The 15948-nt window shown below is 39.3% G+C and overlaps 1 protein-coding gene across 3 annotated transcripts in view; it reads left to right on the forward strand.

Annotated features, from left to right (window-relative positions):
• Window positions 1-15948, forward strand: part of Etv1 (ETS variant 1) — an 87771-nt gene that overhangs the window by 50608 nt on the left and 21215 nt on the right. For all 3 annotated transcript variants that reach the window (XM_029540876.1, XM_029540877.1, XM_029540878.1), the window contains 2 exons: window positions 334-522; window positions 4351-4598. In XM_029540876.1, the coding sequence (XP_029396736.1) occupies window positions 334-522; window positions 4351-4598 (437 nt within the window). The remainder of the gene's footprint in view (window positions 1-333; window positions 523-4350; window positions 4599-15948) is intronic.

Below are 15948 nucleotides of genomic sequence, written 5' to 3' on the forward strand. Positions count from 1 at the left end.
AGTTTCTGGGCTAATATCTGCTTATCAGTGAGTGCATATCTAGTGACTTCTTTTGTGATTGGGTTACCTCACTAAGGATGATATCCTCCAGATACATCCGAAAATGTATGTTTCAAATAGTCATTACCCAATTTTGTATGCCATTTTCTATGTAAGAGCATGGGGTGCTTTGATGTTTAGAGATTCTCGAATTAAAATAATCAAAATCCAAAGGAGTTTAGCTTCCTTATGACTTATGTCTAAGGTAAGTTTTTGTTCTTTCCCTAGGATGGGGATCTTTAAAAATTACTATTACTCCAACACAACCTATGCTCTCTTTTGTTCTCTGGGCAGTGCCTATGATCAGAAGCCACAAGTGGGAATGAGGCCCTCCAATCCCCCGACACCATCCAGCACTCCAGTGTCCCCACTACACCATGCATCTCCAAACACAGCTCATACTCCGAAACCTGACCGGGCCTTCCCAGCTCACATCCCTCCTTCTCAGTCCATACCAGACAGCACCTACCCCATGGACCACAGGTAAGCTGCAGACACCCTTTCAGATGAAAAAGTAAAAATCTCCACCAGTTTCAGCTTCCATGGAGGGTATTACCCACAGCTCTTCTGAAGATCTCTAGCGTTTTAAGGTAAGCATATTAATTTGGCACATTTGTACAAAATATTTTCAGTAAAAGGTTGCTCTATCAATAATAAAAATAGTTGATGGAGAAGATAATTTGCAAACAGTTCTTTTGTAAAGGTTTAAACTGTTTGCTAAAGTGAAATTTCTCCTTCACTTCTCATAAATTGTTTCACTTAAACGTTACACTAGATCATTCATGTGTGTGAGTACACTAGTTTTGCAAAGTTAGTAGGCTCATTTTATTAGGTGGCTTACAAAATTAGGTTCATTACCTTACATTGAATGGCTTAGTTAGACATAGTCTTACAGAGTATAACTTACTTGATTAGTGTGTTTGCTTTCCTTGCAAATGACTATTTAATGTCCATAAACCCATGACTATGGACACTAAAAAATGCTTCAGAGATACAGTTGCCAAATGAGTGTTACTTAGAAATGAACAAGGCAAGAACTGGAGTGCTACCTGGTGAGAGGCATGTAGTTGGAGATTGTTGACTCTGAGGGAAGTTTCAAGGCCATTCTAGAGGAAGTACTTCTTTAATCCATGAGCTAGAACACAGGCTTACTCTATTCAGCTAAATTCATCCCTTCTGTTTTGGTCCCCATTACCAGTGCTGTCCAGGAAATTCTTTAACAATCGTCTCCATGAGAGAAAAAGACTTTATCTGAAGTGTGGACTGAGATGATGGCAAATACTGCCTCTTGTGCAACTATCGTTGTGACAGCCCTGAATACTAACTAGAAAGAAACGTGCACCACACACCTCTATGTAGTATCTGTAGCCTGCATTAGGTGCTTCCAAGAGCAGAAGTGGGAATGACATCATTAGGAAATTCAGAGCTTAGAGTTTCTATTGTCTTTCTGTTTAAAAATCTGCCTTTTAATTGTAAAGTTGCACAATCACACTCAATATAAAACTACATTAACAATTGGATCCCCCAAATTTCAAAAGTTCATCCATGAATGACAACCAGAACTGGCTGAGATACATCATTGTAAAAATAGCTGATGTAAAAGGTCTCCTCCCAGGCATCAGAGGAAGCAGGGGTACCACAGACAAACCTGGCTGTATAAAGAAACACTTTATACCACAGGCTCAAATTGAGTTACTCCTTGCTATAAAGGAAGAGCATGAAATCTAATTTCCCCATGTGAAACAAAACCATGCCCTCTCCCTTTGGCTCCCATCACCCAGTTCTCCTGAGCTGTAGTTCCTCAACGCCTCCTATTGCCTTTCCCTTTTCACTCCACAAACTGGAGATGTATTTAGGGTGAAATGCTATGTGCATCTCTCCGTGCAAGCAGTTTTGTAAATACAGATGAGAGAATGCCTGTTGCAGGGTAGGCCTTTAAACAGGAGCACATTGCGCAGGGCCAGAGAATAAGCAGGGATGTCAAACTCCTGCTTTTGTCTTCTTCTGAAGACGCACCCGAATTTATTGTCACCAAGTGCCCTGCAATTCGAATGAGCACTGAATTATAGGTTATGTCGTCTTCCCTCTGTGTAGGCTGGCTATCCCTGTGTAGGCAAGGTGACTGCTGAGTAGGTAGTGCGCTTGTTTTTAGATGACCTAACTGGAGGTGCTTCGGCCAGATCCATTTTTGTCTCTCAACTTGAAGTCAAACAGTTGAGACTAACAACAGCCGGCCCGGAACTACAAGAGGGAAGCTCGGGGTCTTTTCCCACTGCCCCCCAACTGAGTTTTGAGCATAGCACCAGCTGGCCAATCCCAGGAAAATCTCCGAAGCCTTATGTTTCTGATGAGGATTTCTTAGAGGGCTCTGGCCAACAAATGGCAGTCCCTTGGTTATAAATGGCAAATTTGCTCTGGGAACAGATCCCTTCCCCAGATAGCTCCCTCTAGCCCAGGCACCCCACCTCACTCTGGGAACAGTTTACAGCCAGCTGGCCTGCGAGCAGCTTCCTCTCCTCAGCCTCAGCGCACACCTCAGGCCAGCCCTTTGGCACGTCTTCGTGAACCCACTGTGCAAGAGACCGGTCTATTTTCTTCAGCCGCTCCCAGTGCAGATACCGACTCTCCTTACCCACCAGTTCATCTCCCTACTACTGTCCTACAGCCTCCAAACTTCTTCCTCATTTTCTCTTTACCAATGGTCAGTGGCTCACCAGAATGACACCCAAGCCATACATTCTCCCAGGATTCATGTCCCTGATACATACATGACCGCTCACAAGAACAAGTACAAATCACACTGACTCATAAAAAGCAAATAGCTTTGCTTCCTTACAATGCTTCCAGTGCGAGCGATATTAGCTTCCTTTTAAGGCTTCAGAAAGGAGCCAGCTTCTTATTTTATCTCCAAGTTACCATTTTCTGATTCACTCCTTGACAGTTCTTAATGATAATTTCTGTTTCTTTTTTTGGCTAATGAAATAAGCAAGAGAAGGGAAATGCATGCAGTGCCAGCCAGCCCCGCTGTGGGTTTCACAATATCTGGGTTTCTAAGTTTATTTTGTGCAGGTGTAAGTGGAATTTCCAGGCTTCTCCTGGTAGCCGGGTTACCTAGAGTTAAGCCCTGGCAGGGAGTGCGCTTCCGAATGCTAAAGCAATTGCTCTGCCATTCTTTGGCTTTTGCCTTATTTTCATTTAACATTACCGAAATTAAATGCTAACTTTCAAAATTAAAGTCTCCAGGACGCTTTTAGTGGGGAGGGTTAATAGGCTAATATTTGCTCACGGATATGTTTTAGAGGTTATTTTTTAAGCACTCCTGGGGCATTTTTAGAGTAGTTTTAAATCTTTAATCAGTCCACATCTTTGTGGTGGGTCAATGATATTATGGATGAGATGTACAGAACAGAACAATTATGTGTTCAGCCAATCTTTACCAAGAGGGAAGGAGCATGGGACTCAATTCCAGTCCTCTGCCTAGGCCTGAGAACTTCCTCAAGCCCTCAACAGCCTGGCTTACCCCAAACCTGTACATCTTAGATGGCCAGCTGTGTACGTGTGCTTATTTTTTAATCAACTCCACAGTTTGGAGGTCATAGGATCCAGAATGTCCTGTAATGTTGTTTGACAGGACAGAGAGAAACTTAAAAAAAAAAAAAAAAAAAAAAGAGTCCTCATATGCCAAGATTTATTTCTTACAAGAACACATTGTTATTTTGGACATTGCTGAAGAATTTAAAGGCCTGCTGATTTGCGAAGAGATTCAGTTCTCCTGTGCTTCCTGAATTTCTGGGGGGTTAAGAAAGGCAAGCCAGTAAGTAGGTTTTTGTTTGGTGGCTCTTTTGTTTGACCGTTGGTTAGTTTGGTGACAGAATTTAAAGAGAGAGAATGCCATTGGAAATCACATTCTGTTATCCGTGTTTTTTGTTTTTTTTTTTCTTACGTTTCATTATTTGAGAACCCTTTCTTCTAGAAGTTATGTAAATGATCCAATTAGCTTAAAATTGGTCATTTTAGCTGTCAGAGTTCATATTGATCCCCAACAGTTGGTTGTTCTCTAGCTACTGGCAGTACACCTTTAACTGCATGACATGCTGAATTGTTTGCAATGGATGGGTTAAAAGTCGAGCACACGTCATCATGTGATTTAAAACAAATCATAGCACTACTGTTCTAAGAAAGAAATCAGAGGCTCACTAAAGCTGTTCACGTTGAGACATTTGGTTCTCTAGCAGCTAGGAATTATGTAAGTCCTTTAAAGACAACTTTGTGTTACCATTTCATCTGAAACACGCTCCCTCTCTTCTCCAGATTTCGCCGCCAGCTTTCTGAACCCTGTAATTCTTTTCCTCCTTTGCCGACAATGCCAAGGGAAGGGCGTCCTATGTACCAACGCCAGATGTCTGAGCCAAACATCCCTTTCCCACCACAAGGCTTTAAGCAGGAGTACCACGACCCAGTCTATGAACATACCACCATGGTTGGCGGTGCAGCCAGCCAAAGCTTCCCCCCTCCTTTGATGATCAAACAGGAACCCAGAGATTTTGCATATGATTCAGGTATGCCCATCCTCTCGTGGAATTACATGTAAATCATCTTTTCACCTCCCTTGTTGATTTGATTATGGTTGTTAGACTGGGTGCTGTCTGACCATTAATTTGTAAGTAGCTATTCTGATTTTATCCTGTATTTGGGACTTTCTACAGTTGAGGACATGGGTTATCAGAAGACTTTGACATGAGATGATGTTTAAAAAAAAAAAAAAAGAATGTCTGAAAATGAAACTACTTCAAAGACAGTATAATTTATAGAATTGCGCTTACTCAACTAAGAGCAGAAACTTGTAATTTTTTTTCTTGATCCTTTTCCTTTTTTCTTTTGTATACTGCTATGGTAATGTTATTTAGAAATGACACTTGCAAAGAAATGGTCTTTTATGGTGGATATTTACACTTGGTAACTTAACACAATCATTGGGGTCAAAAATTCCAGTGGTCCTAAAGTAAGAGTTCTTATATATTAGAAGAGGAACAGAAATAAAAATGCAGATTTAAGATTCCTTCACCGAATTAAGTTTTGTCTCAGAGAGCTGGAAAATCTACTACATATCATCTGTCAGAGGAAAGAGGTCTTCCTGAAGGTAAAGAAGCTTCAAATTGATTCCAAATGTTACCACCAAGTTTTGCCAACATTTAATTTTGAAACTCAAAACCTTACCTACCTTGTCTCTATTGAGTTTTTCTGTGAAATTGGGACATAAGCTTTTTACACTTCTAGGTATTTCCAAAGATGTGTGAAGTCAAGGGTAATTTTTGTAAGGAGGGTACCACCCACCTGGAAATGTTTATTGCTAACACTGTAGCTAGGTCCATAGCTGGTTTTAGATGTGGAGATAGAGGAGAGGAGTCCAATTTCCTTCCATCTGGATGCAAGTGAATGGACATCCTTTATGAAAGACCTATTGTAATCACTGCTGAGTTCTGCTTAGGGGACAGAAAGCCGCTTCCAGGTTTTATTGAATAAAACAATCTGCTTTATTGTGAAGGTCTCTTAGAGTTCAGCACAGGGGTCCCTGTGACTTAAAGGCTCTCCCTCCGTTGCCATCCTCACAGGATAGGAAGGGAAAGGACTAAGGGCATTGGTGACTCTAAAGCGTGCTTCAAAAAGCACAAAAACACAGTAATTTCTCAGCAACCCTGAATTTCCTGTCCAACTGATGTTCCTGGAGCTTGGATAAATTCTGCTCAGGCATGGTTTCTTGAGGGCAGAACATCTGTTTGTGCCTCCAGCGAGGTCTAGAGGGAAAAGGCAGAAGCAACGATCCTTAAGTTTGTTATGTTAGGCCTCGCTAAGTCTAGGGTAACATTGGGCCAAGGGCTAGGAAAACAGGTAAGCCTGTCTCTGCAGAAACACTGGTTCTAACCAGTTCTAGGGTTAATTTTAAGAGGTTTGGTTAAAAGCTAAATTTGAGCTGGACTTCTGTGTTGTTTGCAAAATATGTTCTCAAAGAATCAAAAAACCAAATTTATCTAATTTTTAGATCATTTGCAGTTTAGAAAAATAAGTGAGGTTGTGTACCTTGGGAACTTTCTTAAAATTCTTCTTAGTGATGTGAGTTTAGAGCCTTTTAATATCTGCCTTTGGGTTTCCATAATTAAATATCTTGAAATCCAATGCTTGGTTCTACTGTAGGTAAAAGACACATTTCAGTGTTAATTTCAAATTCTGTTAACTGCTGTCCTGCTTATCTCTAGCTATTGTTAGTTTGCTACAGTAAAGTTTAATGAACTAATCAACAATTTAAAGAAGCCACAGGTGGAAATTATCTAAGTTAGTATAAATAGTCAATCAGTGGGATTTATATAATATGTTGAAATTTTTCTATTTTGCTGTTGTCAAACGTATAATACTAGAGGAGTAACATTGAATCTTTTTGTGATTCTCTAATTTTTTCCACATGTATCTTCTCATGTTTATATCACAAACACATGTATGTGTAGCGTGGAATTGAGCATTTATATTTTGTGAACCAAGCAGGAAGAAATTTAAGGAGTCTAATCAGGCAAGCATTTAAGGGGCGGATTTGTAAGAGGTAACTGAATCTCCTATGGGTCAAATACAGTAAGGATGTTAGTCAGCCACTGTGTGTGTGCTTCAAAAGCTCACCTTCTGCCACCTCTTTAAGGTCATCATCAGGTATCCAGCATCCTATCTTAAAAGTGTAGCTGCCTTTTCTCTTCTAAGTGTACCGCGTGTCTTCAACTGGCTTGTAAAATTCTACTTAACATTTGAGGGATATTGATTTTATGCTACGCCCTCCATAATTATATTTTAAAATGGAAAATTATACAACACTTCTTAATTCTAATCCCAGTTTTGGCTGTAGGATTCAGCTGTATTTGAATAGTTAAACGGCAAAGGTTGAACTTTTGTGATTTATAAGGAAGAGCTTTGGGATATGATTTAGGAGAGAATCATTCATTAATCTGTGGATGTCAAAACACATTTTGGTGCTATTCAGTTGGTCCTTTGTATGTATCACATACTGTGACCAACAAGGGTGATCTCTGGGTATTTTGTTTGTCATTAGCACTCATCTTTCCTGAGGGCACATTAAATAACCTTTTAGGAACTCTAATATATTTATCATTGAATCACCAGTCTCTTTTTTTCTTATTGGTTTTAAACCTTTAAGACGTACTTTATGTGTGATTTTTAAACAATATAAAAAAAAATGTGTTTTCTGCATGAGTTGATCTAGAATCTGTGATCTAAAGTTATTGCTTCAGAGGGATTCTGGGATACTTTATTGCTTAATTCAATGTACTATAAATGTTGTGACAATAAAAGATGTCTTCAAAGAGAAAAGACAGCATGATTGTGCTCTAATAAAACCTGACATTAATTATGACATGGGAAATGGTAGGTCTATTAGTTATAATTATAATTACAGGAACGCAATTTTAACTGCCGAATATTTAAGATAAAAAATTCAAAATATTATGTTATCAGAGTAGAAATCTTTATTCAAGGAAGGAAAGGGGGGGTTGGATCAGACAGAGAAGAGAAAAGAACTAGATATTCAAGGAGCTAATTTATTAGGCCATACAGTGTGCAATAGTTACATCATGGCACTATGTTGGAAAGTTAAGGCAGTATGTCTACTCTGTTGATTTGTTTCTCTTCATTAGCCAGATAGTGCTGTGGGAAGCACCACACAGGTTTGTATTTGTTGGTTAGTTGCCTTCTAAAATTAAATGTATATACAGCACTCATTGGACAAGAAACCATACAGTCAGGATGTGTGGAATGCTTCATGTGGAATGTATAACAGAGTTCCTCTATGCAGCCTTCCACTTTCATAAACGTGTTTGTCCATTTTTCTAACTATCTATGCCATGTTAGAACATCAGTGAGATAGAGAGTTTATTATTCATCTTACTTTTTTGCCTTGGAGACCGTCTTGCTATGTAACCACAGATGGCCTGGGTCTCACAGTATTGACCCAGTTAGCCTTGAATTTGTCACAAGTCGTCCTTCTCAACCTCTGCAGTACTATCTATCTATCTATCTATCTATCTATCTATCTATCTATCTATCTATCATATTATCTATCTATCTCCATAAACTTATTGCTAAGTTCATGGTGTTTCATTGTATTTGTTCAGAATAAAGGGGATTATGTTACAGATTTTTGCATTTTAAATGAGGTAAATATTTAATCCTTAATCTGGATGAAGAACTTCTATATGGCTGAAGGCTCTCTGAGACCCAGGGTTTAGAAAAGCATCACGTGTTTTCAGATTTAGAGGTTGTGTTTCCCTAGTTTAGGAAATCACACGGGCTAAGGGTCAAATTCTACTCAAGTTTTAGATGTTCACTGCTTGAAGGTAGCAAATTATAAGACCTCAAATCCTGTAAAAGATTAAGTTTTAAGATTAAGTTTTATTATCTTATCTTTTCTCTTACTTTTTTGTTTCCTAACAAATTTATCGCCAATTTTCTTTTTCCCTTTTGAGAGGGGGGCCTCACTATGCAGCCCTACCTGGTTTGGGATTCACTACGTGAATTTGATGAATTCAGATATCTGTCTCCAGAATGCTGGGAGTAAAGGCAAGTGTCACCTTGCCTAGTGTCTCAAACATCTTTAAGAATTGAGAATATCAGGGCTGGAAAGATGGCTCATCTGTTGAGGGTGCCCATTGCTCCTGCAAAGGATGCGGATTTGGTTCCTGGCCTCTATACTGCAGTTCACAATTGCCTGTAACTCCAGTTCTAGGGGATCCAAAGTTGTTTTCTGACCTCCGTTGACATCAGATACACATATGGTGAGCATACATATGTGTAGACAAATTCTCATACACATAAAATAAAAACAAATAAATCTTGAAAAAAAAAAAAAACCCATGAGTTTATCAGTTTACCACCTCTTTGTAAAGTGCTTCTGTCAAAGGCTCAATAATAATTAGAAGAAAGACAAGCAAATGAATAATGGCCCACTAGCTACAAGTCCTTTGTATGCAACTTGATTTTGTCTGAGCCCTCCTATCAGACTTCAGTCTTTCATTTTAATATCCTGGTATACAGTACCTACAGTTGAACTGGAACAGAAGACTTGAGAACTCTGTCAGCTCTGTTCATTTTCACACGAGCCAACTTGTGGGGTCCTGCAAGAGCTGAAACAGGTGACAGGAAGCCCTTGGAGGACTAGCATGTCCCTCTTTTGATTCACTGCAAACCCATCCATTCTTCACCTCAGCAACTTCTCCCATGTCCCCCAAATATGGTTGTATCAACTTAGAAATTTTTAAGACTTGTTTTCTGTCATTAGCTAGTGTCAAAATATGACCTGTAGGCAGAGAAATGGGAAGATAATTGAAGTATATGTCTAGTATTCTCATGGGCCTTGGCTGAGACTTCAACCAAGAGTTCTGAATCCTCTTCACGTTCAGAAATGGGGCTAGGAGAGGGTGCTTATGTCCTGAGTACTGTTCTGTGTTTTCTTGTGTTGACTCATCGTCCTAAACATTTAGATGGACAGCAGTGAAGTGAGCTTTAACTCTGTGAGCACAGCTTGGGCTTCCACCTGCCGGGTTTAGAGCATGATTTTAAATTGAAGCTTATATGGTCAAAAAAATAAAATCATAGGTAAGGCACTAAGAGCAGTGTGGCTATATGCATCTTAATAGTCTCAGGGTGGCCTTTATGTGTTTGGAGATAATTTGTCAGCAACTTAATCCATTGATTAAACTTGTAAAACACTAAAAAAAAAAAATAATAAAAATAAGATGGTTAGAACTACTCATAGTGTGTCTTCAGAGTATGAATACCCTCATTGTTACTTTGCCCTTTAACAATATCCCAGACCTCTGTCATCAGTGACAGCTACCCTAACACAAACAACTGGAGAGGAGGAAGGATTTATTTTGGATCAGGCTTTCAGAGATGTCAGTCCATAGTCCTTGGCAGAGTTGATTCTTGGTGGAGGGTGAAACCAGACATCACTGGGTTGTGGGGTGGGAATGTGTAGGAGGGGGCTGGACTGCTCATGGCCCACAATCTCCACAAAGAGATGGGAAGGGGGTGGCTGGAGACCAGATATAATCTTCAAGGTTTCTCCTGGAAGACTGAGATGTAACTGAGACTTCCTCCAATTCCTTCTTTCTACCATCTCCCAAATACCACTCAGAACAGGAGACCAGTTCTTCATTTCTAGAGCCCATTAGGGCAACATGCGGGTTCCAACCATAACATATACACTTTTGCTTACAGACAGAGAAGTCTATACTTATACTATTGACAATTCATCGATTTCTTACTGAAGAAACCATTTTTAGTCGTCTTTAAAAATCAAATCAGAATTGGGATTTTATTTAGAGAGTTCAGTGACCAAAGAGGCAGAGCATCTTTTGGTGCCATGAGATTCAGTGCAACCTCCCTAATCTACACCTTCCCTGATCAGCTACACAATTATCTCCGTTCATTTCCTAATTGGTAGAATGGAGCACTGAAAATAGGAAGAGGCACCATATCAAGAACTTTTTTAACTCTTTTTAAAAAAATTAGGGAGGTTCCTTCACGAATGATGAAATTATTCTCAACACATTTAGAAAGAAAATATAAGTAAAAAAAAACCTGCTTAATACGTTTAACTTAGATAGCAGTATACCTTAATAGTAACGCAGCGTTATAGCTTTCCTATCTTTGTGCTCATGTGACGGACAAGGAAATGAAGTTCATCAAGCCACTGACCAGTATCACAGGAAAGAACCCAACCATTTATCTTGAAGCCTGAATGTGAGCACAATTCAAAATTTGAATTATAGCTCCTAACGAGAGCATACTGCTCTTGTGCCTCGTGGAGTTAAAGTTAGGAGGTTGTTCACATTTCAGTTTAAGTACTGGAGCCAAATCACAAATCAACTTGGATATATTTTAATATCTATCTCCTAATAGTTGTTAGGCTATATTCCATAAACTGTTTTAATTATGTTTTAAATGTATTGACTCATGGAGGTTATGCTGCACATTAAATTCTTAAAAATATAAAATAATGTTGGGTCTGCTGGCAAAGGACCTGGAGGCAAAGGCAAGCAGAAGAGAGTTTGAGGCCAGCTGGGTCTACAAAGAGAGCCTCGGCCATCGGGGTTACAGCGTGAGACCATGTCTTTAAAACAAACAAAAACCCAACTTAAAAAAAAAAAAAAAAGACTTAAAATGGTGTATATTTATTCATTAATAGTATCCCATACAGAGGTTTATCTTCTTCCCATGTATCTTCTTCCATTATTTAAATCTTGAGCCTCTAAGCTAAGACCACGGTCCTGTTTTTCTAGCATTTGGTTTGCCTGCTCTCAGAGGCTGTTAGTGAAAGACTGAACTGTCCTAATGCTATAGTAAGAACAGACTTAACACAGACCATCCTGCTTTGGACTGCCTCTGCCCTCTCCAGGCACGGCAAGGCTTCCCTAGTGAGTTACTCCGGTGTGAACACAGGGCCTGTTGATTGCAAATATGTTCCTATGCCGAACAGTAATCAGAAGACGGACTTGCTGTCTTCCCCGGTCCAGATGGCTGGCAATACACGTCACACTGCTTAGGTTACAATACACATGTCACACTGCTTAGGTTAGAACTGGGCCTTTTCAGTTCATCCTTGTGATGGCTTAGACTAGATCGTTTTGAACATTTCTATTTCTTTTTGGTCATTTCCAGTGCAACTCTGATTATGGTTCTATAAACTCTGGCTTTTGGTACCTGAGATGTGACACTCCCAGAGGCTCATGCTCTCTGCGCCGTCACTCAAGGCCACATTCCTTTCATGGAATGCTGTCACTTACCTTCGCTCTTTCCTAACTTTTAATATTACTGCTGAAAGAACTGCAAGTCGAGAAGCACTTGGGAATGTTAAAGAAGGAACTATTGATTTTTTTTTTTTTTGAAGATGTTAACTTTCTATCTGTTGCTCCAATGATAATTTTCTTTTACTCAACCAGGGGTTTGTCAACAAGTAGACTGATGTTTCAGGTGCTTCAATTGTGAAAAGTGACAGTGGTATTTACCTAATTGATCTCATCATTATAATAGTTGTCACGGATTAGTTATCACAGTTTGACTTAGCTTTTATTGGCCTAGCGTGGGTTGTGTGGCTTTTTCTCATTTGATTCTGGTTAAAGTAGCAACTTTCCCAAACCACGATACTGGTCTATGCTATCAGTTTTTCTAAGAAATGCTTCAATATGCTCTAAATCTACAGTTACTGTAAGTGGCCTTGGCGAGTGATTTGATTTGAGAATTGAGACTACAGTCTGGATTTACTCTTCATGCATTAACACAGGTCAAATGGACAGGGACTGCATTTTAAGTCAGTAATGGAAGGCTGAAGGCTGTCTTAAACCAATCATATCAGTTTTACCCATGACTGATTGATCCCTAGGGGCAAAGCCTTGTAAGCATTTTTTTTTTTTCCATGAATGGACTCCGTAGAGCCTGGAGTTTCATTCATAAAATGGAGACTGAAAGGAAACACACACACACACACACACACACACACACACACACGCACAAAGCCTGGCTCTCTGGAATGTCATTTATAAAGAGCTGGAGGGTGTAGTGTTCCATCAGCTGCTGCTTTTGCCAGTTGACTGGAAGTAATGATTAATGTTCATTGGTCCTGCTTGTGTGTAACCTGACACCATTTATGGCCTTCCAGAGTTCCTAATGTATGGTGAATGGGAAGACAACATTCTCAAATCAGAAACATAAACAGGAACTGGTGGGTCTGAATTCCATTCAAATATGTCATCTCAGCCCCACTGTGTTTGTCTCACTTGGATTTTGCAGGCAGGAAAGGGGGGAGGGAGGGATAACATGCTCCTTAGCTGGACTAATTTGGAAAGGGGAACTTGACAGGGGTGGAAGTGTGTAATTTATGCTTTCTTTTCAAACAGAACAACCAGGACACTTAGGCTTTACGTTGCTTACCACCAGTGGCTGAAATGAACATCAACTGTTTTTATAAGTGAGGCTGAGATTTGAAACTAAATGAAACAGTTTAAAGACCACTGGCTATCTCTCTGGGTTTGAATATATGTGTTCAGTGAATGTGAACAAAAGAGGCAAAAGATTAGCTTCTTTTCAGAATGGTGTGTGTGTGTGTGTGTGTGTGTGTGTGTGTGTGTGTGTGTAAAATGCCCCCGCCTGTGCGTTCCTGTGTCTGTGTGCACTCATTGGAGTGTAGGCTTTTGTATTTTAAGTATTCTTATAAAATGTTTTGGAGTTTAGTTATTCCCATACTCAAATGATTTAGCTAGGTAAGTGGTGGAATGGGTTTCATAACTTGAAATAAGTTTTTTAAAAAAATTGTGTTGGACAATATGAACTAACCAGTACCCCCAGAACTCATGTCTCTAGCTGCATATGTAGCAGAAGATGGCATATTTGACCATCATTAGGAAGAGAGGCCCCTAGACTATGCAAACTTTATATGCCCCAGTACAGGGGAATGCCAGGGCCAAGAAGTGGGAGTGGGTGGGTAGGGGAGCAGGGCGGGGGAGGGTATAGGGAATTTTCGGGATAGCATTTGAAATGTAAATAAAGAAAATATCTAATAAAGGAAAAAATTGTGTTGGGTTAAAGAGATACTTATTGTTTTTATTGTGTGTATGTTGTTTCTATTTAATTGCTGTTAATAGTTCTTGGTACCTTTCATAAGGACAGACAATCCAAATGAATGGGAAAATACTCAAAAAGCAAAATAAAGCTGCCAAATGCGCAAGTGGTAGGGTTGTGATTATTTAATAGCCACTAACTTTGATTTTGACTCCTCTTTGTGTGTGAGCCCTAAGAACTTATTGCTGTATTGGTGTGATCTGCTTTTTATTTATGTTCAGCATTAATTGTAAAAATCACTCAGTTGTTGTGACATTGGAAAATACCAACTCCTGGGCCTGATATCTGTTGACCATTTGTATCATGTGGAGCAAGCTTTGTGATTTCTTTTGCCTCCCAATTTACTTATTTGCAAGGGGGCCCTAGTGTAGAGATGAAATATTTGTAGAGATGAAATATTGTCATGTTTAAGCAGTGCCTACCACAGTGTCCAGCATAGGTAAACAAACCTGACACTAATGCAGGCTATCCAGTGGCATGATTTTTATTTTTTTTAAATCATGATTTCTGTAGATTTCTTCAAAGTCCTTCAACAAAGTACCATAAACTCATACCTCAGGCTAGAGGATAGCATGAAGTATAAGAGATATTCTACTAAAGTCATCATATATGAATCCAGTATGCTGTTTCTGACAGAGTTCAAGCTAAAATCTGTTACTTGTTCCATTTTTATTAGAAGCAAGCAGAACAAATTATCCCAATATGGTAGGAATCCCAGGAAAGATGAAACCAAGCGGAAAGACGCTACCTCCCATACTCTCTTTTCAAATCATCCAGCATTCAATGGGAAACAAATCAGGACCCACTGGGTACTCAGTATCAAATTCTTCACTGCAGACTATTGTGAATCCTTGAGTCAGCCAATGGCCTTGGTTCTCACATTCACTTTTAACTGCCAGACTATGTGTTAACTGCCACACTACTTCATTATTGAGTAAGTACCCCAAATCACAACGCTGCTCCTGTCTTCTGCCACTTTAACCTTTATTAACCTTTTTGACTAGCTTAATAAAATCACGACCCTGTAAAACTTACAAAATCCTGGGTTTACAATGTTCATAAGCTCTTTAGACCTGCTAACGTTTTGTGTGTGTGATACTGTCCAAAAATAGCTCAGAAGCTTATGAGAAATATTTGTAGTTTCAGAGGGAAAGTCATATGCCACTGTGTGCCACTACGCAGCTGTTGTGTCTCAGAAACATTGAATTCTCTTCATGGCAATACTCCTTCCTCTATCCTTGGTTCTGCCAACAGTATGGTGGTTAGGAATGCTCATAGTCCCCTGTCTCTTTTTAGAGAAGAGTCCATCAGTGTAGACTTAGATTATTTGCCTTCAGAGTTTGCTGAAATAAAATTATCCTAAGCAATGGATGAAGCAATACTGAATTTATCACTTCCTTCTTAAAACTTAACCCGTATCTTTCTTTTCTTCCAGTACTTTCTTTTTTTAAGATGCATTTGTTTTATTGTATATTTATGATTGTTTTACTTTCATAAATGCTTGTGTACCATGTGTGTGCCTTATCATCAGGGAGGTCAAGAAATGGGGTTGGATACCCTGACATTGGAATTACGGATAGTTGTGAGCCACCAAGTGTATCCTGAGAATAGAACCTAAGTTCTCTGAACAAAATAATTTGTGAAACCACTGTCTTTGAGACACCACTCCAGACCTTCTGCCACCTCTTTAGACTGTCCTGCTGAGACCTTTGAGACTGAGAACCAGGAGGTCCATAACACTTCACCATTCAGTTCCTTGTTTGTCTTCTTTCTCATGTGAGTCTAGGCATACTACTGCTGGAACTTATTGTGGACTTAATAACTTGCAGATTTCTTCAATATAGAACACATTATTGGTGCAAAAACATCTTTTTCATGACTATGACTTTTAGGAAACTATAACATGTAGTTTTCTTGACAAACTATATCAAGTTCATTCATGCACTGAATGAAAAAGCAGAGTTAAAGGATAACGTGGGTGTTTGCATTTACACCTATCGCTGTGAAGCTTGTGTTATTTATGCCCTGGACATCCTTTGGTTTTTTTTCAACATAATATGGGATATTAATTGAAAGTGGGAAAAATCAAGCCCAAAACAGGGAAGTATCAGTTAAAGAACTGAAGGAGATGAAAACATTGGAAGAATAAAGTTTTAATTGGTGTCATAAGTTGTTAATATAGGTCATGTCACGATATTTTTCCCTTTAGTGTTTGGACTTGAACCAAATACTTCCTGT

The sequence above is a fragment of the Mus pahari genome, chromosome 7 (assembly GCF_900095145.1).
Source record: "Mus pahari chromosome 7, PAHARI_EIJ_v1.1, whole genome shotgun sequence".
In the NCBI taxonomy this organism is placed as follows: Eukaryota; Metazoa; Chordata; class Mammalia; order Rodentia; family Muridae; genus Mus; species Mus pahari.